At 38.9% G+C, this 26,870-nt stretch overlaps 1 protein-coding gene across 4 annotated transcripts in view; it reads right to left on the bottom strand.

Moving 5' to 3' along the window:
- The window catches only part of kita (KIT proto-oncogene, receptor tyrosine kinase a), a 56,706-nt gene extending 44,937 nt beyond the window's left edge, over window positions 1-11,769 (bottom strand). For 2 of the 4 annotated variants that reach the window (XM_057841855.1, XM_057841856.1), the window contains exons 1-2: window positions 11,431-11,769; window positions 2,402-2,656 (exon numbers count right to left, since the gene is read on the bottom strand). In XM_057841855.1, the coding sequence (XP_057697838.1) occupies window positions 2,402-2,656; window positions 11,431-11,488 (313 nt within the window). In that variant the 5' untranslated portion in view covers window positions 11,489-11,769. The remainder of the gene's footprint in view (window positions 1-2,401; window positions 2,657-11,430) is intronic. The other 2 variants (XM_057841857.1, XM_057841858.1) reach the window with 2 other exon arrangements.
- Window positions 11,770-26,870: the final 15,101 nt, after the last annotated feature.

Here is a 26,870-nt window from a genome sequence, read left to right as displayed (position 1 = left end):
AGCCAAAATGTCCAGAAACATAAACACAGAAGAAGAAAAGTCTATTTATCTTTGTTTTAGTCTGAAAATGTGAAAAATCTTTCCTACAAGTTCGACAAGACAAACTTGGAAATGTTACGTTTTTCTTTGCTATTGTTTCTGGACAACAAAGATCACAATTGTAGTGTAGTTGGGCGAATGTATTATTTTCTAAGAAAGATGTTAAAACATGCTTTTAAAGATAAATAGACAAAAAAATATAGGAGAATTGTGTTCCTAGTGGTGGCTTGTCTTGACCTCCTGGATAAAAACATACTTTTTTGTTTGTTGCCTGTGAGAAGGAGTGTTCTAATGGGACAGAGCAGCACATGATATTATCCTGCAGCTATGGCAGCAAGCCAAGGGAACGTGCTAGCCAAAACAGTCTAGCATACTCTCTACCTGCACAAGGCCATGACGCAAGCACACCTACACTATCACCTACAGTATACTCTTAAATTCTTAAAAAAAAAAAAAGGAGAATCAAGTCTGTATCTAGTATATACAGCATACAATACACACAATAGAATATGAATGAATGGATGGAATTTGGGATGTTATATAAAATGTATAATGTACTTCATTTCTGAGGATTCAATCTAGAATATTGTGATACAAGTAAAAATATATTGTTTCAGAAAAAAAACGTGTAAAAGCCACATTTTATGAAAATGCATTTGCAATATTACATGAAGAAATGTGTAATTTAATAAAACACAATCCTGAATATTATTAGTCATTTTTTTAAAATAGGATTTTTTTTCATGTTTCACTTCAATTATAATTGTTTTTTTTATTACTTCAAAAATTTGACTCAGACTTAAAATGTAATGATAAATAATAATACAGGGTGTCCATAAAGTCTCTATACCATTTTGAAAATTTATTAAAAATGCAATTGACTAGATATTTTATTCAGATTTGTTCTATTCTATTCAGCGTTTATTGAAGTTTCGCTTTACCTCTTTTAATACACTTCTACATGGGCACCATTAGTCGCATGAAGCACATCAAGACGGTACTCGATTTCTTGCCATGTTCGCTGTAGCATAGCCTCATCAATTGTGGCAATGGCATCAGTAATCCTTCACTTAAGGTCAGTAATGTCCCTTATCTTTGTTCGATACACAATGTCTTTAACATAGCCCCATAGAAAGAAGTCCAGGGGAGTGATATCTGGTGAACGTGGCGGCCAAGGAATTGGCCCATCCCTTCCAATCCATCGGTCTGGAAATGTTTGATTGAGGAACCCACGAACACGCAGCCCCCAATGTGGTGGTGCACCATCTTGCTGAAAAATGATGGTTGGTTGAAGGTCATTCAGTTGTGGTGCCACATATTCAGTTAAAAGGTCAAAGTAAGCATTTGCAGAATAGTCATCTGTGCTTCGTGCAACTAATGGTGCCCATGTAGAAGTGTATTATAAGAGGTAAACTTCAATAAACGCTGAATACAATAGAACAAATCTGAATAAAATATCTAATCAATTGCATTTTTAATAAATTTTTGAAATGGTAAAGAGACTTTATGGACACCCTGTAAATTGTTTTAGAACTACGATAATTCTGAATGTTTTTTTTCTCATAATATTTCACGAATTACCGCATTGGCCCGAATATAAGACGGCCCTGATCATAAGACGACCCCCTCTTTTTCAAGACTAAAGTTTGAAAAAAGACTTTTTGAACACCAAATTAATTTTTATACTAAAGATAATTACAGCACATCCGGAACAAATGATTATAACAATATATTTGAGAGAAAAAGCATGTTATTTTGCCTCACTCAAATCTTAATATCTGAACATTTAAATATGTAAACTAAAGGGCAATCACATTCGTAAATGAATGGCTTCTGGTTTTTGAAATGTAAATAAACCAATCTATTGTGATAAAACAATAAAATTGCAATAACTGTATTAACCATCAAAGTGAAGTCTAACTGTAGTCTTGAAACAAATCTGAATAAGGAAAAACATTGCAATAAAAAATTGCAAACTGGTTAAACTTGAGAGAAGCTGAGATTTGTCATGAATGAACATCGCTTCAATGATATCTGGCGCCATCTAGCGTCGTGAATGGGGAGAGTAGCTGGGATCTGTCATGACAGAACATCGCTTCAATGATATCTGGCGCTATCGAGTGTCGTGAAAGGGTATAATGTCTAGACCGCGAATATAAGACGACCCCCTCTTTTTCAGTTTTATTTCAATGCAAAAAAACACCGTCTTATGTTCGGGCCAATACGGTAAGTTGAAATCGAAGACTAAATACACTCAATTGCACACAATTATTATTTTTCAAAATGTAATGAAATTTCAGATTTAAAAAAAAAAAAAAAATTGCGTTCTGAAAATAAAGTCATCAGTCAAGTATGTAGCTACCGTTGACAAATACATAGATGGACGTCTGCCTGCCACTCATCCTCTCTAAGCAGATGTAGCGGCCCATGTGGACGGGCAGCGCTCGGGCCACGTGTAACGTTGACGCGCCCTCCGTCCGTCTTTCTCCCCGGACTTTGGGCCGCTCCTCTCGGTGCCACTCCATCTCCTTTTCACCCTGGCAATGCAGGTCAAAAGGTGCGTTAAGTGGGACCACAAGGTGGGGCCCCGGTGGGGTGATGCTGGGCTCAGGTCGTCCTGGAAAACAGAAACATGACTGAAAATGAGGGGATTTTAGGAGACATCCGAGTTGGCCTGTATTTCGCAGTTGGTGTACTATCCAGGGATCAACACATGCGCTGTACTTTAGTAGGCAGCGAACATATGTGTTCCAGCATAAAAAGCAGTGCATCATGATTTTCGCATCAGGGTAAACCACGCTGCACCTGCTTATGAATTAAGCAGACCGCTCTGCACCAAGCTAGCAAACGTTATGTAGAAGGAATGTGAAGGTTACTTCTGAATGTTCCTGTGAATGGAATTGGCAATGTTCACGCCCTAAACTGTGCAAAAGGATCTTTTTCAAAGGTACCTGCCTGCGCGCATCCACCAAATTACCAATAGCTGCTCCAACTCGCCTCCTCACAACAGTATAAAATCAAAATAATTTGCAGAATGGCTATGTAAGCAATATACTGACATAAACTGTTGTATAGTGTGTTTACAGTAGAAACTGTCCACACACTCCAACTCACACCTGCCAAACGCAGGGTATTTTTGGTGATGATCAGGTCTGCAGTTGTGCAAAAAACACACATTTTGAAATGATGGCAAAATAGTTCACTTTGGGTCTCATAATATGCCACAAACACTTGAAATCTTCCCCCAAATAATTGTGGTAAAATGAAATGTGTTCCTAGGCCATAAGAGTGAGTGTGAGCATGCGATCCTAGATGGGTTGCAACATCAAAAGTAAGCAAATGAACCAAATTCCGCTCCACCCCAAATTTGTTTGGCTAATTTTCAGACTACATGGAGACATGCATAAAAAAACAACCTTTTTAACTGATTTACAAGTGTCAGTTCTCATTGTCAAGAAACGGAAGAGTCTGACATCACTTTGAATAAAACAATATTTGTCATTCGCAGTTGAGGTCTGGTGTAAAATTGAAACATATAAGAAAGGATGATTGCTTAAAAATAGTGATATAGCAGTGTGTGTTATTTTTGGGTGGAGAAACTAGAGAGTAAAATAAACTCTCCAACATCCTTTCTCACGTTGCATCATTTTTATGACACAAAATCTCCTGCATGTTACAACCTGTGACATGATGTATGTCTTTAATAGAAGTTTGAGAGTAAAGGGTTTTATTAGTGAGAGATTTATTACATCAGCAGCATCCCTCTTTGACTCACATTGTCCTGTCAGATTATTTTGACCCCTTTACACTTACTCGAAAAGCAATGGACCCAACTCATATCTGTTGAAGTACAAATATTGTCCTGCATAGGAGGGAATTATAAACTATAGATGACTGTTTGCAGTGGAGCGTTTGAGTAAAAAACATAGTTAGGTTCAGATACCTTAAAAATCTTAGTACAGTCACCAATCATATTCAGTGCACAAACTCAGAACAATCTTATTTTCACACATTACACGATCTTACAAATGCAATATCAGACTCAAACATAAACAAAAGATTGTACCCGCGTCCATGTCGATAAGGCGAGCCTTGTCGTGGCAACACTGTCACGTGGAGCAATATGATGTTTTATAAACAGATTAAAAGTATCCAGAACACTAGGCAGCCTCCAATATTGACTTTACGCAATGTTTTCATGTAAACCAGTTCCACACAATTGTCTTTTATTTGTTTTTGATTTTTTGTCAATTTGTTAAATTATTTGACCAGTTCAAAAGAAAATCTTGCATATCCTGGTGTGTTGTTTGCATCAGTTTAATTATTGTGACTTAAAAAAATAGAAAAGGCTGTGAAAGGAAAGCCAGAAAGTGTTTTTCCGAGCCGGGTGTTTTGTGGTCTCTAAAGAAAGCCTTTTTTTTTTTTTTTTTTGGGAAGTTGACCTCCTGGGCTATGTTGTGCCCTCCAGCAAGCCATCGCTAAAGCTTCACCACTATCTTGGGAAGGGTATTAAAATCGATGTAAAATGGTGCAGGATTGCATAATCCGAAGCATAACGGAATCCCCACAAGCCAATTGAGTAGTCCGTTATCATTTGATAACGTGTTTCATTATCATGCAAAGCTTACAGTAAGAGTCATCAATCTCTTTATTGTTGCTAAATATTTACTTCTGCCACTAGGTCAGGGGTCATTACCCCAAAATTTTGAAAGAGTCATGTTGGAGCAAAAACAAGAAAACAAATATGTATGGAGCCACAAAAAAATTTAAAGCCTTTTGTAAGCATTATAATGAAGGCAACGCATGCTGTATGTATGTATATCCGCCATATTAGCCTATCTAACTATCAAAATGACTAAGTTGGCTACAAATACATAATGAGCCTTCATGATTACCCTATTTTCCGCACTATATGGCGCACCTGAAAGCCTTCAATTTTCTCAAAAGCCAACAGTGCGCCTTATAATCCGATGTGCTTTATTTATGGATCAATATTGGGCAATCATGGCATGACAGTCCATTTAGCTCAGCGCAATCTTGTGGATGCATGACGCATCGCCAACCACTACTATGACTGCGCCTTATAATGCATTGCGCCCTATACATGAAAACTTTTTTAAAATAGGCCATTCATTGAAGGTGCTCCCTATACTCCGATGTGTCTTATGGTGAGGAAAATATTATGAATGTTGTTGTTATGTTTATTTTCCATGCAGTGCATCCTATAGAGAATGACGGACCATGTGACTACTAGAGGCGTGCGATATTTCCGATTCTTAGATTAATCGCAATTCGACCGTGGAAGATATGAGAACGATTCACAAACATCCAAATTCCAATCATTTAATTATAGCAGATAAAGCGAAACTAAAACACAGTCAGCGCGGTCTTCTTCAATAATGGATTTATATTTGAATCGCAGCCTCTGAATCGTAATCCAATCGTTAGGTGCTCCAAGCCCCAAGATTTCCACCTCTAGTGACTACGCTGTTGAACGATGGCACCTCAAGTTTAACTTCATTACAATATAAATGAATTTGAAAAATGTTTTGTGTCATGTTTTCCTCCAGCAGAAATCATATTAAAACTAAGAATATATTTCCCTACCCCATCTTTTTGCATTTTCAAACATTATTGAAAAATCTCCAGGGAGCCGCTAGGGCAGTGCTGAAGAGCCGCATGTGGCATATAGAGCCTCGGGTTGCTGACCGCACACTAGGTGAAAGCTACGGAAGCTTAAGGTTATGTATTCGGTTCCTTGTGGGTGTCAGTTTGTTTGTATGTTTGTCTTTAAGATAACTCAAGGACGAATCAAGGGATTATCATGAAAATTGCACAAAATGTTTGGAATTCAAACTGAACAGGTTCAATTCAAAGGTCAAAAGTTTATAGGTCAGAAAAAGCATTTCACGATAACTTGATAATGGATATGCCCATCTAACTCAAATCTGCAGATTGGTTACAAGATGAGAACATGAAGGGTCATAGGTCACAGAGGTCGGAAATATGGCAATGTGGAGGTCTGATCTCTCAATGTGCACCTATAGGTATTAACTAAGAACACCAAAAATCAAAATTATTAGCTTTAAAAAAAAAAAAAAAAAAAAAAAAAAGTCAAATCTGTCATGTGACGTAACGGGGCGACAACATGAAGTTTGCCTTAAAGTGCATGTGACACGAAAAAGCATGTTTATTTCATAACACACGCGGTATTTTATGCTCCTGAATGATATGGACCGCTTGGATGTGTGTAAGCAATCGCTATATTTATTTAGTTTTTTTAATCCTGCGCCATGAAAATGAGTGACTTCCGGCTTCGGTCTTGCATTGAGGAGGAGGGCGCTGTGACGTGTACGGGTGAAGGCGTCCTCTTCACTAAACAGCCGTACTGTTGTGTATGAGGACTAAGGATTCAGCTGATTTTGAGGATTAATACGTTTATTTTTCGCATCACGCCAGCCAAACGGCTGCAGAAAAATCTTGCTTTATGAGGGAGAGGCGTGTGTGCCTTTTTGGAGTTTCAAAAGGTTCCCATTCACCGTGGATATTGGCCAAAACAAGCCCTACTTCTGTGGGACCATTGGACTTACGAGGAAGTGAGTAAACATCTTGTTTTGTGTTATATCAAATACGAATACAGTGATTACAAAGTAAACACTACAAACTTTCTTAAAATAAAGGACTACTTACGTTTGATCATTGATAGGCATATAAAAAGCTCTCCTCATGCACATTAGCTGCACGTTAGCTGCACAACAACTGCAGCCGCCCTCCTCCGAGGAACGAACTGTAAAGTGCTCTCCGCCGGGCGGTTTGCCGATCCACAAAGACAATCAACAAGCCAGTCGTCATGTCAAATAATCCGGGCTAGTTATGTGTGATTTTCCGCTTCGAAGACTTTGAAATATCACTGGGTTTGGGTTAGCATGTCGGCTAGCTGTCACGCCTCTTGGTTTGTTTACATTCTCCGAAGCCAGGGAAGGGAAATGACAAATGTCCGATTTAGGTGTCATAAAATATCGTTCGGGAGGTGCGACAGTAAAGGTGAAGTCGACAGTTTTGACCATTATGGAGTAATTTTGCCATGTCGTCCTGAATAAGTGCATTTTTATTATTTTATATTCCATTTAGCACAAGACTGTTATTTGTCATGACCACACCATTTATTTAGCAAGTGCATTTTTATTGTTTCATATTCCATTTAGCACAAGACTGTTATTTGTCATGACCATGCCATTTATTTAGCAATTGGGGAAAATAGTTGGATAAAAAGAATATCCTTTAAAAATATTGAAGTAAAGAGACAGAAACATTGACATTTTGCAGCTCTCTTCGTCGCGTTTTCCTCGTTGTGAATAGTTCCCCCTCGAAGGGCTGACTGGTACTTCTCAAGCCATTTATTTAGCTATTGGGGAAAATTACTTGGATAAAAAGAATATCCTGTAAAAATATTGGAGTAGAGAGACTGAAACAATGACATTTTGCGGCTCTCTTCGTCGCGTTTTCCTCGTTCTGAATAATTCCCCCTCAATGGGCTGAATAGTAAAACCGATGAGCCCATTCTCCCACTGACGTCATCCACCTGTTGGGGACGCTAGAGCCCTATAATGGTAGGCGTGGCTAACCGGCAGATTAAAGGACTAATTTCTCGTCATCTGCGCTTTGCTAAATTGTTGTATATAGTCAAATCGTCTCAAAATATGATTCTAATTCACATAATAATGCTATTTAAGTCTTTTTTTTCCTGTCGTATGCTCTTTAAGCTCGTCTACGCACGCAGGAGTGCAGCAGCCTAATTCACCTTTAGTGTGTCTATCATGCCTTGAGTTGAGTTTTTTAAGACTTTGCCCTAGTTTTTCATGTCCATGTGATTACCCATTGATTTCACCTGTTGTGGCCTTGTGCCTTGACCAATCCACTGCCTCTTGTATCAACCACCTGTGTCCCATTGTCTCATTAACCCATGTCTGTATTTAAGTTCCCCATTAGCTGTCGGTTCTTGTTGGGTCTTTGTCAATCCTAATGTCTATCCCAAGGGCTGTCGAATTCATGTCTATTTCGCCGGCCATAGCCCTTGGGTTCCCGCATCCTCTGTTTAAGTTTTTGATGCCTTTTGTTTGTACTTGATTGTTTTTGTTAGTTATCATTAAAACATTATTTGGATTCACCGCCACCTTGCTTTGCATCCCTGTTTGGGTCCACCTCGTCCACGCACCCTGACAGTGTCACTCTAATTTAAATTGGCCTCCTCCAATGAGTATGTGTGTTGGATTGGCAAACCAGGAAAAATATGGAGACGTACGGTACAGAAAGGATCATAGGTCACTGAGATCGGAAATATGGCAATGTAGAGGTCTGATCTCTCAGTGTGCACCTATAAGTATTAACCTAAAACATCCAAAATCAAAATTATTAGCTTTAAAAAACACACACACACAGCTTAGGGAACTTTTACTGTGGTCCTTATTAGAATTTGAGTGATTCCTCACTACTTTGTGCTTCAAACTTCGCGCCCTCAGTCCATCGCAGATTTTTTTTTTTCATTTAAATAAATAAAATAAATTATACAGATGAGCTGTCCGGTGCCGATCGCGTTGTCTCACTCTCGCTCCGCCCCTCTCCCTGCTCTATTGTTCGCCAGGCAGTGCACATGCACTGGAGTTGCTTATTAAAGTTAGCGATGACTGACAGATGAATGTGTTTGATCACGTTTGATCAACTTCAAAAGCGCCGCATGTGTCAATCATCGTTTAACTTTTTGAACAGTTGCTGCGGCAACTCATTGTGTGTAAGTGAGTAGCTCGAGCAGATTTGAGTAGACTCACTCAATGAAGCATTTAATAAACCCAAGCATTTTTGTACTATATTCTTGTTTAAAAATAATTCGGTGGGACAGTAACATGTTTAAAACTTGTCATAATTATTACATTTGAAGTGCTTAAAAACATTTATTAAAAAAAATATATATACATATATATTTTGTCAAATTATACTTTGGGGAAAAAAGTGAAAAAACATGTCTTATATGTATCTTTCCGATGCTAAATCTGAATAAATACATTGAACACAAAAAATAATAATAATACATATATATTTTTTTTTTTGGGGGGGGGGCACTACTTTGTGGTTTGTCACTTATTGTGGCAGGTTCTGGTCCTCTTTAACCGCAAAAAAACGAGGGATCACTGTATCGATATAAATGAAAGTTTATATGCATTTTCTGCTGAGCACGAACCTTCAATTTAGTCAAATCGCTGTTGTTCAAAGACGGCACATTCATTCAAGATCAACCACATGCACCCAGAAAATGTCCTTGTCTATCCAATCATAGTCCTAGTTTTCATTATTTACTGATCAGAGAAATAGAAGCCATCCCGGCGTGGTCGACACAGCATAGGTTGCTAACCAATCATAGGGCACGTTTTTAACAAGCATTCACACTCACATTCACACCTCGACTCCACTATTGGCAAATCACTCACACTAGCAAATTTTTGGGATGTGGGCGGAAGCTAGAGTAGCAAGTTGCAAACCCTAAACCACTACTCTACCATGCTGCTCTATAGTTTTCTATACATTTGAATCACTATCATTGTGATATGCAGCTTTAGCACTGTTTCATTCCTGGTCTAAATTAGTAGGCTTAGGGTAACTATTTCAGTCCAGTTCACTTTACTATATGTCACTTCCTGAAAAAGCAGACATATGTTGGCATGACCTCAACAATCACAGGACAGCAAACAGTCCAGGTGCAAATGAGAAACTATTTTCCAGGTTGTCTCCATATTTTCCCAGGTTTGCCAGCCCAACAGACATGCTCATTGGACGAGGCCAATTTAAATTAGAGTGACACACTATAGGTGAATTAGGCTGCTGCACTCCTGCGTGCGTAGACGAGCTTAAGGCAAACTTCATGTCGTCGCCCCGTTACGTCACATGACGGGTAAGCCCGAGCATGCAGGTCGGCCTGCAGATATTCTAACACCGAGGAGCAGTGCTGGCTCCTCCAAGAACAACATAGATACCTGAAATAATGCAGGAAGTCTGCAAAGTTGGCTCCCTTGACTTCAAATCGCAGCTTGCATAACATTGACATAAACTGATGAACATAAAACATGATTTTACTACATTCCGTCTTCATAACATACATAAGGGTTGTCACGCAGTGTTTCTTTGTGTAAACAATTCAATTTTTATTACTTTTTTGTATCATATTAATAACAACAAAAGATTAAAAATGATTTCTGCCAGTCCTCCTAGTCAAAATGGATTGAACATCTAGCGACTTAAATGGCACTGAAAGATGAGCATTTTCACCTTCTCCCCAGAGTTAAACACAATGAAATTAAACAACAATAAACTTTAGAGTGTTATTGGGGGCCATAACCAGAGCTTATTTGTTTTTATTCATATTATAAGGATTAATCATTTTAAAAAATGACATGAGATGTCAACTTTTTAATTATTTTTTTTACCTGTCCTGTCCGGCTGCTTAGATACGGAAAATGGGAATCTGAGCGTCCTTGTGGTCTGAACAGTTTTAATGTGTCACATGGGAGTTTGATATACTCCCATTGTGGTTATTCACATTATTGTGGTAATATTGTGACCAACATTGACCAAAATGTCACCATACTGTGGGGAAGCCAGGTCTATATGAGGTTAATTATTATTTTTAAAAATTTTGCCAGAAATAGACACTTGCCCTATAAAGGGTTCATATTTATTAATGCAGTAATATAATGTAAATACATAATGCACACCGACGTATAGATTATATTAGAAGCCATCTGCTCCCTTAATTATCAATTTGGATAAAGTTTTCCAAGTCTGAATCTGAAATAAACAGGCAAACGCGATTGCCCAGAACCCAAATAATAAAACTGTATAGTTCTACACAGTTAAAATCCAATACAGTTTTATTTTCTTCTCCTTGAAATTGACGTGAGAAAGAATGATATGAATCATGTAAAGCTACAAGTTTGAGTTATAGGAAACAGGGGGGAAAATACAATAAAACTAAGAACAGAACGAACCTGCCCCGCAGTTCAACATGTTTCCTCAATGACACAGCAGGTTTAGGCACCACAATCTACTGACTTTGCTTTCTTAACACTTGAGGGTTTTTTGTTTGTTTGTTTGTTTGCTTGTTTATTTTAAAATGCCCCGAGCAGCGCCGCTGCTCTAGCGTCTAAATAATGCAAGCATCCGTGTTTGGTATCCACGGGTGTCCGCTTGCTTTGCGTGTCAATTGCCCACAGCAGACACGCACAAAACAATGTGCGTATTTACGCGCGCCGTGCGTAAAGAGGAATTTCAAGCCAAATGCAACAAGTAGCACTTCAGAAACACTTATACATTTAAAAACAGAAGAGTGAAACATTAACCTACCTGTGTGGAAAGTAACTTGCAGCACGGCTGTCAGCAGAAGTATCCAGTGGTAATCCATAGTTAGAGTTCCATGGGTGTAGCTGTGCACGAAAGCCGGGGAAGGTGCGGGAAGCGGGCGGTGGCAGTGGAACGCCACTACTCCACGACAATCCACTCGCGTAGGAAATGAAAAAAAAGATGAAAATGAATAGTTGCACTCAGAAGGCTCCCAAAGCGTAGACCAGAGTCAGTGGACATTGCCGGACCAGGACCGTGCGCGGCGAGCAGGTGTGCGTGACTGGCGGACGCTGCGGTGTGGACATCTTCTTGAGCATGTGTGGGAGGACGTGTGTGTGTGGGTGTGTGCGCAACTACCACGTCGAGCCCCGCCGCCTATATGAGAGAGAGACAGAAGGAGAGAGAAAGAAAGAGAGGGAGGGAGGGAAGGCGAGAACGAACGACTCGATCACTCACTCACTCACTCACTGCCCCCCCACTCCCAAAATACTGCACGGTCGTGCCTTGAGGTAAGAACTTAGGCACACTCGTGACTCAAAACACTCCTATCTCACCCAAAACTACAAAACATGTTACAAAGCAGTGGCATTACCAGGATGCCAGGTGTGCATAAGCGGATTTTAAGGGGGCGCAGCCCCCCCCGGTGGTCGAAAAGTGTCATTGCATGAAATTGACTTTCCTATAGACCCTACCCACATGACGTCACAACCACGCCTCCGCGCCATATTGTCCGTCGACTCGTCGTGTTGACGCATTACCGCTACGTAAATTCCTCCTATTATGGCGTGTTTTTCTGCTCGTTAACATTAATAATCAAAATGGTGAAGGCGTGTGTGGCGGTTGGTTGCAATAACAGAGAAGATAGACGGAGAGACTTGAAGTTCTACCGTATTCCGAGAGACCCGGAGAAGAGAGCGAGATGACTGCTGCAATTTGACGAGAAAACTGGGCTCCAAACGATTACCACAGATTATGTAGTAGTCATTTTATATCTGGTAAGATGCATTTAATATATATTTAGAGGGTTTTGGACTGACAATCACAATTAAGATCATTGCGAGGCTAATCGCCGACAACATACAGTTTCAAATTCAAGATGCTTATTTCTTCCACCATCATTACATTTTGAATAATATTTAGCTGGTACCAAGTTAAAGAAGCTGGCCTCGTCTACGGATCATCGGTTAAACAGGTGTGTCCAAACCTTTTGCAAAGGGGGCCAGATTTGGTGTGGTAAAAATGCGGGGGGCTACCTTGGCTGATTTACATAGAACAATATATTTAAACATATTTTAGCAAGCCCTTCTGTGTGTCACATTTGCTTTATTATTTTTTTAAATTCATAATTTCAACAGTCTCTTCTTTGTGGCGTTCTCTTTCGACACTCGGGCTCTTGCGAAATACTGCTGCTGTGAAATTAAACTAGCTTCAAGTTGCTATAATTTCTCGCTCCGTATCTTCCCTGTAATGAAGTCATACATGTCAGTGTGTCTTGTTTGGTAATATTGCGTCACATCGAACTCTTTGAAAACAGCGACTGTCTCTTTGAGGCAGACACAGTTGTTGCGTGTTTTATTGAAGAAATAGTCCAATATCCACCTATCCTTGAAGCGTCGGCCATCGCAGTCAACTTAAAAATTTTAGAAATCACAAGGGGTAATGTTGCTTAGAGTGCTGCTTTTAATGTTTTTCAAAGTTTCGTGAGAATAGGCTGAGTTTCTGCGGAAAAGATAGTTGTAGATATCAGGGTAGCAGATGTCAGGCAGAGAGGGCAAAGACAGCGGGTCGAAAAATATCGATTTAGGCATCAAATATGGATCTGGAGAATGGATAGACTGAAGCTTTTCCACATAATGCCTTTTATGCAACGCATCCAATGAGTTTACAGCATCTGAAAGCACCGGGGCTTCCATGAATTGCACTATAAATTGCACGACAAATTGAAACCATTGAGAATACGAATAAACAAACACGGACAATATGGCGGCCGGATACAGCGACACGTCATTCTGTGACGTTGGTGAGTAGGGTCTATATACCAGTATATACACATAAAAGTTGTAAAGCAATAAAACTGCAACAAAAATGAATGAAATGAACAAAAAAATATAATTTTATAAAGGGAGCAACAGTATTTTTCGAACAGGTCATGTGACTAGCACCTTAGATGGACATTTGCTTTGCATGTAATTAAAAAAAAAAAAAAAAAAAAATAGGGGAGGGCAATTTTATTTTTCAAATGATTTTTTTCTTTGACTGAAAATATATAATTTTTTTGATTGAAGCAACTTTTTGGGGATTGAATGATTTAGACACAAATGTCCTACCCACAATATGGCCGAAACACAAAATGGATTGCTTCAATCAAAGAAAACTTTTTCAATGAAAAATTAAGTGTTCAAATGCACATTTTTCAATCTCAAATATTTTTTTGCGTTAAAAAACGTTTTCTATGATTGAAGTGTTTCTTTTTTTTGATTGAAGTGATTTTTCTTTTTGACAAAAAAAAAAAAAAAAAATTAAGCAAGACAAAAACATCCTAGCCAAAATGTTGCCCACACACAAATCTACATTACTTCAATCAAAAAAGTTAATTCAATTACAAAACAAAAAAACCAATCAAAGAAAAGTAGCTTTCACATGCATTTTTTTTGAGTTTCAAATTTATTTTTGCATTCAAACACATTTTTTTTTTTTAAATTGAAGCGACTTTGTTATTTTTTAAAATATGTTTTGATTGAATGAACTTTTTTTTGTGGTGCAACTTGTTTTTTTATTAAATAATAAAGACACAAATCTACCTCCATGTGGCTCCACCCAGGGGATGAAATTTTTGACTGGGGTAACTACATTGGCACGACACCGGCGGGCATACCATATTCAATGGATGAAGATTTTGGCGAAAAGTATGATGGGAAACAAAAAACGCTTATTGTCAACTTGTTATTATAAATATTCTTGTAAGTTAATTTTATTGCTGACACTGCGTTTCGGGATCATCAACATGTTGTGCCCCCCCTGCCCCAAAAGTCAAACTCCGCCTATGGGTGTGGGTGGGCATTAGTCTTACCTGGGGGGCAAAAAAAAAAAAAAAAAAAAGGTTCAATGCTCAAGTAGGTCGAAATCCAGCGAAGGGCTACTGCACCTTAAAGTATGTTTTGTTTTTCTTCTTCAGATAACTGTTTTTGTGATTTGGTCTAAACAAATTAGGGCTGTCAAACGATTAAAATTTTTAATCGAGTTAATTACAGCTTAAAAATTAATTAATCATAATTAATCGCAATTCAAACCATCTATAAAAGATGCCATATTTTTCTGTAAATTATATATATATTCTGTAAAATAAATTGTTGGAATGGAAAGATAAGACACAAGATGGCTATATACATTCAACATACGGTACATAAGGACTGTAGAGGGCATTTCACTCTACTGTCATTTAAATCTGTCTATGCTGTCCTCACTCCGAAGCGTCTACTTTTTCCAAAGCTAGACAGCTAGTGAACGACGCCTTAATAATCAGACTTCTTCCTTTTTCATCTGATTTATTAATAAAATGGCCTCAAAACATTGTCCTCTTTAGACCGTAGTAAAACTCCCAAAAAAAGTACACAAGCATTGCATTAGCAACAACGTTAGCTTAGCACGCTATACAGGTTCACTAAACATAAACAAAAAGTGTCTCATACAAAAAATATAACATTTCGCTTACTAACATAATATGTACATTCTTTACAACAACCATACTTACAGACAAATCTTGTCCAAGGATCATATAAGCACAACATTACAACGTAGGCGTCAGCCCGAGACGTCGTGCAGCCATATTGAACTGGCAAGAAAGCAATAAACCATGTCGCAAAGCGACCACAAGAGTTCGCGATTGGGGACGGGCGTGGGGTTGGTGGTGCGTACCCTCTTGCCATCCCTGAAGGCCGGTAGATGGGCGCGCGGGTGGCCTGGGGGACCACCCTGGATTCCGGGGGGGGAGGGGATGAGGGCTCCTTTGCTGGGCAGCGGGAGGAGGAATGGGCTGCGCTAGCCCAAATAATTTTGTCTTTTGCTGTAGATTTTCACGTTGGTAAATGAAATGAAACTCATTTCATTTCACACTGTTCATTTTTTGTGTTTTTTTTTTTTTTTATATCCACATTCTCATTTGATTGTCACATCCTTGCATTACATACTATTTTTATAATGTAAAATGACTTTTTAAAAAATTATCTACACAATTCACGCTGTCTGTAGGTCTGTTATACTTCCTCATACCAAGCGCCAGCACTAGTCAACCTTCCACTGAGCAAACCGATTTCTCCTATTAGATAGAAGGCTAGCAGTTGAAAAGAAATAGAAAAAAAGGGCTCAAAGAGCACGCATGCCCTCTACTGACTAACACAGAGCCTACAGTCAACAATACAGTAAATATGCAATTAATCTGTGGACCAATGTCAAGAACTCCTCTGTTTCTCTTATTTCTCAAATATTGCTCAATCAGGTTTTCTCAGATCAATCTCCTTGTCGCAATGATATCTTTGCTCATTTTGACTCATTTCTACCTTTAGGAGCAGAAACTCAGAAACAAGCAGAGAATGAGATAAATTTCAGATGATCAAATTCGTCTCACAAAACGAAATTAAGCAACAGATAAGTAGCATATTTTTGCTATGGGCTGTTAAATTGTTTGTCTGCAAATGTTGCTTCAGTATTTGTTTTCAATCCCATGCTTAAACGGTTTAAGCATCAGAATAGATGCAATTTAGCTTTAAACAAATGGACTTAGAGGCTGAGACACTGTATGTGGCTTTTTTTAAACACATGATTCCCTATATATTTTGTTTGATCTTAATATGAGAATTTAGTTCAAAGCTTGAAAATCAGGTCTGCACTCGCAAATGAAAGCAAATAATTGTCTGGTCATATCTTGAAAAACTGGTAAGTCAACTCATTTATATCCAAAGGCAATCTTGTATGTACATAAGAGAAACATAGGCAAGATACAAAAAGTAATTAATTTATTTTGTCACTCACTCACATAGGATTCACACGATTACTGGGTTCTAGATCACAGAGATGATTTGTGTACACTCTACCCCTTTCTATCACTTAGCTTATAGACTCCCCCACCTCCTTCCCCCTCTTTCCCTGGTCAACAGGCCCCCCACATGGTGTCAACCGGAAATACATTTAGCTGACGATAGCACCAACATATTAGTAGTTAGTGTAGTTAGTTCTTCTGTTCTGTACTATATACAACACAATAGAGACTCAGAATTAAGACCCTTTCAACCCTGAGCAGTGCACCTGGCCGGCAAATATTTTTAACCTCAGACTTGAAGTCCACTGTGACCCAGCTCAAAGCACCAATATGATAAATTACAATAGTTTTTCTTGGATTACTTCGTTGGAACGCTACTTGATTGTCAAATTTGACAATGTCGAAAATCTTCACTGTTGAAAAGAGCATTGGAATGCTTCGAATTGCCTGACTGACAACGAAAGAGCTTTGGAACAGCAAGCAAAGATCTTAAATTGAAATTGTCTCGACCTCTGGTGTATTTCAAAGCCAAATATTTCAAACCACAGATACAACTGTGCTCAACACACGCCAAGAATGCCAACAATACATTTCTGTCTTTCGACTAGAAAATTGCAACAAAACACGGTAATTTTCCAAACCCTGGCATTGAGCATGCATTGGAATGGTCGATGAAAGATCACACTTTCAATGTTCAGACCTTCCCCTATGAAAAGTTTGGGGACCTTTGAGGAATTTTGGAGTTTTTATAAGTGCGTGAGATTTATGTTTTATCACGAATAGACATTGGAATGCCTTAACTTTCCAACATTAGAAAAGCACAAATGCATTGGGACTGCACTTGAACTTGAATTTTCTCAACTCTGACCAGAAAAAGTGCATTTAAAAGCCACAAATTATCACCCACTGATGCCAAAAAGTCCATTTGAATGCAATACAAATACCTAATTGTTTTACTTAAACTTGCACTAAAAACCTTTTTAAACCCACAAATATACATTGGAATGCCATGTAAAGCCCTCCAAAATTTCATTTCCAACCCCTAACTTGGTGCTCAATAACAACAACAACGACAACAAAAAAGTATATTTCAGACTTCTGGCTGGGAATGGAATACAACTTCAAGAACTCCAATCTTAATATTTCTGATCTGCATATTTGAAAAAAGCTTCAAAAAAGAAAAACAATATACAACTACAATATTCAACTGACTGAGAAAAGCTATAAAATTGATTGGTAAAACTGCATTGGAACACCACTATTAGTTAAAGCGGTCATTTCTAGGGATGGGAATTGATAGGATTTTTACGATTCCGATTCCATTATCGATATTGCTTAATGATTCGATTCTTTATCGATTCTCTTATCGATTCTAATTTGGAGAAAAAGAAGAACAAACGTTTTGATTGGCATTGAGTTTGTTTAATCAGAAGTCACAACCTTACAAACCCACAACTAGGTCAAAAGAGGCCCAAAGCCTAACTGTGGCAATAAGTGACAAATGCACAAGAATGTGTAACATTTTACTGAAACATTTTTCTAATTGAAATAAAAATATTGGTGTATATTCTCATATAGGTCGTTGGTCTGCCGTTGGCAATATGTGTTAAACTTGCAGGGGTCCCCAAACTTTTTCCAGTGAGGGCCACATAACTTTTCCCTTCTCTGATGAGGGGCCGGGTTCAGTTTGAAACAGAAAAAGTGTGACGATTGCAGGAGTGCCTAAATGTAAAAAAATATATTGTTTTTCAGAAAGCCACAATCAAATAACCCTTTCTAGATATTTCACAGAACAAAAGTAAATAAAATAAAAAATAATAATATAATATATAATAATAATTAATAATAATAACACTATTAATCAAATAGATAAATAACCAAATAACCCTCTCTCAGTTCTTCACAGAAAAGGCCAGAAAATAAATAACATTATTGAGGGAAAAAAAAAAAAGAAAAATCAAAATGCTCTCTGGTATTGTTCAGGGGGACGGACCAAATGTCGGGGGCCGTAGTTTGGGGACCCCTGTTAAAGTGTATTATTTACTAGTATGTTGAAATGCATGCCTTTTAGTTTTTATGGTGCTTCCACGCTCAAGTGGGGGCGCCCTTGCTCTTCCTCACGCGACGAAGAACGCGCTCACGTGAAGAAGAGCGCTCTTACACGCGAAGAAGAAGAAATGCTGCATCCAAGCGAGTGAGCGAGCTAGTGAGAGAGGGAAGCACTGCTACGAGCCTACGTTCTTTCTTAATGTTTGTAAAGTATCTACAGAGGCAACGCCTGTATGTATCGTCTTTTGTGTTGTTGTGTGTTTCCACTCGCGATCGGACACTTAAATCAGGTTGTGTAGTGGTTTGAATGATGTGCTAATGCTAGCGAACGCATGCTAATCGTGTTGTTATTACTGAATTAGCAGCTAATCATCGCTGATTTACGTTGATGCAAACCTGTTATTGGGGACGAAATTGATTTGTTTCATTTCTATTTTTAGTTTCACTCTTCAAGTGATGGTTGAATAAAGTCAGCAAATTATACCAACATCTTCTGTATCGTCATTTCGGAGTTTAGCTAGCTGTATAGCTGTCTCGGTGAGGACAGTGCAGTCTATTCCCTCCCGATGCAGTTATCTCCACCTTCCCTTCTGATGCAGTTATCTCCACCTCGCAATGATTGCAAGTTGTGTTGTTGTAAATTTTCCTCGTGAAGTGAAGACACACTTCAAGCGTTTGAACCTACGTGCTGTCATTGTTATGTTTACGGCTGCAATGCTCGTGTTAAACCATCGTAACCTTTCATTTTCACCCTCTTTCCTGGTGAAGTGTAGCCAAACTTTGGAGCGGGTGGTGCTTGGCGCCATGCTAGTTTGATGCATCTTGACAACAAGACAGTCACGACGCAATATGCGTCTTCAGGACTCATTAAAGGGATCGTTAAGGCTTTTTCATTGTGATGTCGAGGCCTCGAAATACTCGGAACCGGTTCGGAATTGGAATCGGATTTCGATTCCCATCCCTAGTCATTTCTGTCCTATGGTTCGCGGCATAAACCCTCACGATGACTAGAGTATCACTGTATTGTAATTCAGACTTCTTAACTCTTAATTTGATGAAAAATCTCATTTTTACCAATCATTTAGAGTCAGCGCTACTCCAAATCTGTGATTTTTTTTCTACTCTGGGTGGATTTTCTTAACCCAGTGTAAAAACCTACAAATTTACAATGACCCTTTGTTTTTTCCTCCCTCTTGAAATCACATGTTGCATCATTGGAACACTGGCACTCGCTCATACACGCCTGAAGGCTGCATCTTCAATTGTTAAAAGAAATATGGGAGTCTGAGTTGGGGGGGGGGGGGGGTCATTGGATAGGGTCATGGTGGGTCTTGGAAAAAAAAAAAAAAACATTTAAACTTTTCCTTACTATTTCTGGTGTCTTGTGACATCTCAATCCACCATAAGAAGGTCCAAAGAATGGCTTGATGGCTTAGCTTTTTCTAAGACTCACATATTTATCAATGCATTGGACACCACTTTTGTCATACTTTGGAGGTAAATCTTACAGAAAATAATTTTTTTTAAAAATCAATTTTGGAGGCCAGCGCTTTCAGTACTTTTTAATGCTAAAAGGAAAGGATTTCTCGTCCCTGAAGGTTAAACTCTGGTTGTCACTATATGTCAGTTGTAATCTCCGGTTAAAGCAAATGAAAGTCAATAACAGATAAACACGTAAAAATTGCACATAAAATTCATGGCTTGGTAAACTATTGGCTGCTTTCTTCAACAAGTTACAGCCATGCGCCCATGTCACAAGATATACAAGACTCGTGAGTTGAACATTTTATACAGACTATGCTCTTATATGGCTACTAACTGAACAATAAATGTGCTAGCTGTGCATCATTTTAAATAACTAAAACAGATAAAGCAACTGATAGTTTTTGTCACACTCGTTCTCAAGTACGTCATTTAGCAAGCATTTGTCTTCAAAATGTAATAATTACAGCCTTATTACTAGGGACGGGAATCGAAACCCGATTCCAATTCCGAACCGGTGTTCTGCCAAAATCTCCTGAATCGGCGAAACATGCTACATTAGTCGAATTTGACACCCAAAGTACTAAGTGCGCTCTAAACTTGTTTTGTTTAGCTGCATACAGGAATAACCAGTGTAATCTGATTATTTTCTTTCAGTAACGAGTAATCTAACGCGTTCATTTTTCTACACCAGTAATCTGATTAAAGTTAGTTTCCTTAGTGTCGCTGCGTTACTATTTTTTCATTGCCTCATAATATATGTAGAATGTAGAATATTGTAGTCATGTACGAAGAGCATTTTGAATAGAAAATGCTTAAATAAAAGGTTCCCGGTACGTGTTTCCATGACAACCTCTTAGCTATTTCCTGTTTTGGTCTCACGTCACATGTGTTGTGGGACTGAAAGGCGTGGGCCAGGCGGGTGGACATTCGAGCCGAGTGTTGAGACGTTGCGAGGGAATGTTGATCTGTGGATATCCACGAATGAAGATGAGTATTTTTCCTTCATTCTGGAGGGTATCAGCAAAAGGTTCGACCCCCTACTTGCGCGACCGTTTTGTAGCTTTGCCGTAGCAACGACGGGCAGTCATCGCTCCAAGTTGGCAAGCTTTGTTTACATCATATGCGTGTTGCACTTTTATGCCGTGAGGCGATGTGTTCATTTAGCATCTGTGGGATGTGTTGTAAGTGTGATTGAGTGTAAAGTGCTTAGTTGCCGCCACGTTTTGTGGCCAATTTGACCGCTTGTGTGTTGAGAGGAGTACTTCCGGGTTTTGCACGCGCATCCGCGCCCGCCACCACCTTTGCAATTTTGTGCAGTCAGTTTGCATTGTTTTACATTGGCACTGATATGCTGTTAACCATAACCCGAAATTCAGAAGTTTTGACATTAGGCTTAATCTTAGAGGTTAGCTGGGTTTAATTCGTCGGTGGAGTTGATTTCAACAAATTCCAAGCAGTTTGTCAGATATTTGTTAGTTTCAGGGCTCCGGAGTGGCTAAGCTAGCGCAAAATTCTAATATTCCCCTTTAAATTCAATCATCGGAAAGTCAATTACATGTGATGACATTTTTCTGTTGTCATTTTTATGTTGAGTCGGCAAAGGGAGAAAAATGGGTAAAAAGTAACTGATAGATTACTTTTAAAGTAACTTAGTTACTTTGATAATGAAGTAATCAGTAAAGTAAGTAGATTACTATTTTGAGGCGTAATCAGTAATCAGTAATTAAATTACTTTTTCAAGTAATCTGTGACAACACTGGGAATAACGTACTAAACAAATGCCTGCAGAAAATACTTAAACGTAGTTATATCAAATAAGGACGGTTTAAATATGCTACGTGACTAATGTGGTCAACTGCTTCAAAGCTTAACACAAAAAAACTAGGGCTGTTAAACGATTAAAAATTTTAATCGAGTTAATTACAGCTTCAAAATTAATCGTAATTAATCGCAATTCAAACCATCTATAAAATATGCCATATTTTTCTGTAAATTATATATATATTCTGTAAAATAAATTGTTGGAATGGAAAGATAAGACACAAGATGGATATATACATTCAACAAACGGTACATATGGACTGTAGTGGGCATTTCACTCTACTGTCATTTAAATCTGTCTATGCTGTCCTCACTCCGAAGCGTCTACTTTTTCCAAAGCTAGACAGCTAGTGAATGACGCCTTAATAATCAGACTTCTTCCTTTTCCATCTGATTTATTAATAAAATGGCCTCAAACCATTGTCCTCTTTAGACCGTCGTAAAACTACTAAAAAAAACAGTACACAAGCATTGCATTAGCAACAACGTTAGCTTAGCACGCTATACAGGTTCACTAAACATATACAAAAAGCGTCTCATACAAAAAATATAACATTTCGCTTACTAACATAATATATACATTCTTTACAACAACCATACTTACGGACAAATCTTGTCCAAGGATCATATAAGCACAACATTACAACGCAAGTGTCAGCCCGAGACGTCGTGCAGCCATATTGAACTGGCAAGAAAACAATAAACCATGTCGCAAAGCGACCACAAGAGTTCGCTGTTAGACAGCTCAAAAGCCTTGCTGTAAAACTTGCCAAAAGGCAGAATACTGTCTGAGCGGGACATGTGCGTTAATTGCGTCAAATATTTTAACGTGATTAATTAAAAAGATTAATTACCGCCCGTTAACGCGATAATTTTGACAGCTCTAAAAAAAACACAATGGTTAAAAGTATAAGAGGGTATTACATGCAAAAAGTATCTTTGAGGCAGTGAAAAGGTTGTAAATAACTAAATAAAAACAAAAATAGTGAGTACTCGCCGCTTCTAACCGATGTGCGCATGCGTGTGAATGTTTGCGCAAACGCGCTGAGCATTGTGTAGGACGTTTCGCCGCATAGTAAGGAATGGCCGAACACCCGTTCCTAGTGTTTCGAGGCCTTGACATCACATTGAAAAAGCCTTAACGATCCCTTTAACGATTCCTAAAGACGCATATTGCGTCATCACGTTACGTGACGTGTCTTGTTGTCCAGATGCATCAAACTAGCAGGGCGCAAAGAACCACTCGCTCCAAAGTTTGGCTACACTTCACCAGGAAAGAGGGTGAAAATGAAAGGTTACGCAATGACAGCACGTAGGTTCAAACGTTCGAAAGTGTGTCTTCACTTCATGAGGAAAAAAACAACAAAGCAACTTGCAGTCAATGCAAGGTGGAGATAACTGTATCGGGAATGAATACGACTGTAGTGTCCTCACCGAGACGCTAAGCCGCAGTCCTGGCTATACAGCTAGCTAAACTCCCAAATGACGATGCAGAAGATGTTGGTATAATTTGCTGACTTTATTCAACCATCACTTGAAGAGTGAAACTAAAAATAGAAATGATACAAAACAATTTCGTCCCCAATAACAAACAGGTTCGCATCAACGTAAATCAGCGATGATTAGCTGCTAATACAGTAATAACTAGTGTTGTATCGGTCGCGAACGATTCGTTCTTTTTGAACGAATTGTTTGGGTGAACGAGACCGAACTAATCACCATCTGCACTGATTCGTTCTATGAAGTTAGGGCTTGTTCGCTGCGTGGGAGGGCGTTGAGCAAGCGGCAGCATCTTCTGACATCGCACACGACCAATCAGACGCCAGCCTCATCGCGGGCAGGGGAGGGAGCGGAAACAGAATCAGGGCGTCTGTCACTCACTTCCACGTGTAGCCAATAAGCAGCCAGCGTGCACGCAAGGGGGCAAGACTGAGTTATGTCACTTCCCGTTCAGTGACTCGGTCCTCCGGTTCCTGACCTAGCTTGCTGCTAACTTGACTTTCCAGTAATGCGGTGAACGAGTCAAAAAATGGAAGAAAATGACTTTGTCACATATTTGTTAATGTGGAGCCTATCAAATGCTGCTCAAACAGACAAAACACCACACAAATCTAGCGAGCATGGTTTAGTGTACTACTTTTCTCAACTGACTCGGGACTACCTATGACTGACGACATACTATCAAATTTACAGTAGTTTAAAACACGGGTAGCTAAAAAATAAAAAAATAATAAAAAACCACGGGTAGCTACGAGGCAAGCAAAAGTGAGCTGCGGTCGCGTGACGGCAGTGAAGGGGGCAGAGAACTGTCACTATATGGAGGCTTCATGGCAGCGATATTTACCTCATATGTGCACAGAAAAAAAGAATATTTAGTATGATCACCATAATACTGATTTGCAATGAAACTGTATATACATGTCAATTTTTTCCGACTGTTTTATTATTTTTTTTCGCGTCAGAGCGTGTCGAGTGTTGGTTGGTTTGACAAATTATGTCCATCCGTCCATCATGTGCTACTCAAGCGCCCAAAAACAACGCACGCGGACACGGGAGATGTCGCAATATGTCTACATTTTTCTTAACAGACTAATGAGAGTAGAAAGGCAACATCGTAAAGAGCAAACAATTATTTCTCGTCAGCATTTGACGATCTGAGATGAGGGGACGACAGGGGAGCTGACCGGATTATTTTATTTGTTAATACCATTGCAAAAATTCAATACGATCATCTTAATACTGATTTGTAATTAAGCTGTCAAATATCAAAATGTAGTATTGTTTTTATTTCAGAGCAGCACATTTGACAACTAGCTATTTACACTTTAGTTTTAACAATAGTTACCAAAATATGATAGTGATGAGCACAAAAACAAAAACACAACAAAGCGTGAGGTAAATATAGTGTGTTGGTCGTTCTATATTTAGAAATTAAACTTTTGATTTTTATTTTCGTGACATCAAGCATGCCGCGTTGGCTGGTAGCAGCAGCATTGTATATGTGATCAAGATCATGCTAAAGAAAGTCCGTGCGCCCCCGACCCCAAATCCCCACAAAAGGGAAATGTTTAAAAGTGTCCTAAATCAAAATGCAAGCACGAGCCGTGACTTTGATCCCATTGAACTAGGACCGACGACGCGGAAGTTCTCCCTCGCTTTTGCAGCAGCGGGAAGGAGACGAGGCTGTCTGTGAAAGCAGAATGATATTGCCTGTCACTCATTTCTGAAACTACGACGAGTGGTCAATGAGGAGCCTGTGTGCAAGAGAGGGAGGGACCAACCAATGTCACTTCCCGTTCAGTTGTATTGCGAAGCGGTCTTTGGTGATTCGTTCGTCAACGTCACTTCCCGTTCACTAACCGAACGATTCATTTGGGCGGGGAGGGAGGTGAGGAGGGCGAACGATTCGTTGAACGATTTGTTTGAACGAATCTTTTTACTGAACGAACCGGAATGGATTCGTTTACTCAAGTGAACGACAGATCCCGTCACTAGTAATAACACAAACGGTTAGCATGCGTTCGCAAGCATTAGCACATCGTTCAAACTACTACACAACAGGATTTAAGAGTCCGATCGCGAGTGGAAACACACAACAACAACACAAAAGATGATACATACAGGCGTTGCCTCTGTAGATATTTTACAAACATTAACAAAGAACGTAGGCTCGTAGCAGTGTTTCCCTCTCTCACTAACTCACTCACTCGCTTGGATGTTCTGAAGCTGCACTTCTTCGCGTGTAAGTGCGCTCTTCTTCACATGAGCACTTTCTTCTTCGCGTGAGGAAGCGCAAGGGCGCCCCCACTTGAGCGAGAAAGCATCATAAAAACTAAAAGGCATGCATTTCAATATAATGGTAAATAATACACTTTAACACATATTGCCAAAGGTGGACAACAACCTATATGCCATTTGCCAATATATACCAATATTTTAAAATTTCTATTAGAAAAATGTTTCAGTAAAATGTTACACATTGTTGTGTATTTGCCACTTATAGCAATAGTTAAAATAAAGGCTTTGGACCTCTTTTGACCTCGTGGTGAGTTTGTAAGGTTGTGACTTCTGATTAAACAAACTCGATGCCAATCAAAACGTTTGTTCTTCTTTTTCCCCAAATTAGAATTGATAAGAGAATCGAATCGTTAAGCAATATCGATAATGGAATCGGAATCGTAAAACTCGTATCAATTCCCATCCCTACTTATTACTACACAGCAAAATCTGTAGAACTGATTTTTTGGTGTAAATTATTTTGAGTTGATCGGTGTTGATTTGGATGTTGTTTCAACACCAGCAGTCTTAAGATCGCTTTTGGTGCAGTGTCAGTTAAGTGAGTTGAACACTGACACCCCTGGCAGAGTTAAATGTGCTCCTAGCAGAGTTAATAAAGGACACCCATTTTCAGTGCATGTGTCAAAAAACTAAGCAGGCGCAAAGACTTGTGGGTGAAGTGACACCACGACTGTAAGTAGTCTTGTCTAAATAGGTGGGGTGTGTTCGGTTGAATAAGAGTAGTAAAAGTGGGCCTGACTTCTTTGCTTACTTTGTGGATGCAAAATCTCTCCGTTATCACTTGCGACCACAACAATAGAGGACAATTGCCAGTTTGGCCCAGTCTCTGCACTTGGGTCCCCCTACATCAAACTGAATATTTAGAAGTAACACTCCCATTGTAAGAAAACAACACATTTCGTATTAAAAATCATTTTTCATAAACAACACCACGAATAAAAAAACAACAACACTCAGTGTGAAAAGGAGTATCACAATTTAGTGTTGAAAGTACACTTTAATGTGTTATTAAACAACACAGACAGTGTCAAATATTTAACACAATTAATGGGTTAAAATTAGAGATGCCGATCGATCGGGTCCGATCACGTCATATTCAAAGTATCGGAATCGGCAAAAAAATATCGGCCATGCCTTTTTTTAATATATATATATATATTTTAATTAAATGGTTTTCTAATTGTATTTAACGTTACAAACATAATATGTTACACTCATCCAGAGTCTTTAGTTTAGGCTTAAGGTAGGGTTATCA

Source organism: Corythoichthys intestinalis, chromosome 7 (genome assembly GCF_030265065.1).
Source record: "Corythoichthys intestinalis isolate RoL2023-P3 chromosome 7, ASM3026506v1, whole genome shotgun sequence".
Lineage (NCBI taxonomy): Eukaryota > Metazoa > Chordata > Actinopteri > Syngnathiformes > Syngnathidae > Corythoichthys > Corythoichthys intestinalis.
Note: the sequence above shows the minus strand (reverse complement) of the source record. Positions and strands in the feature narration are given on the sequence as shown.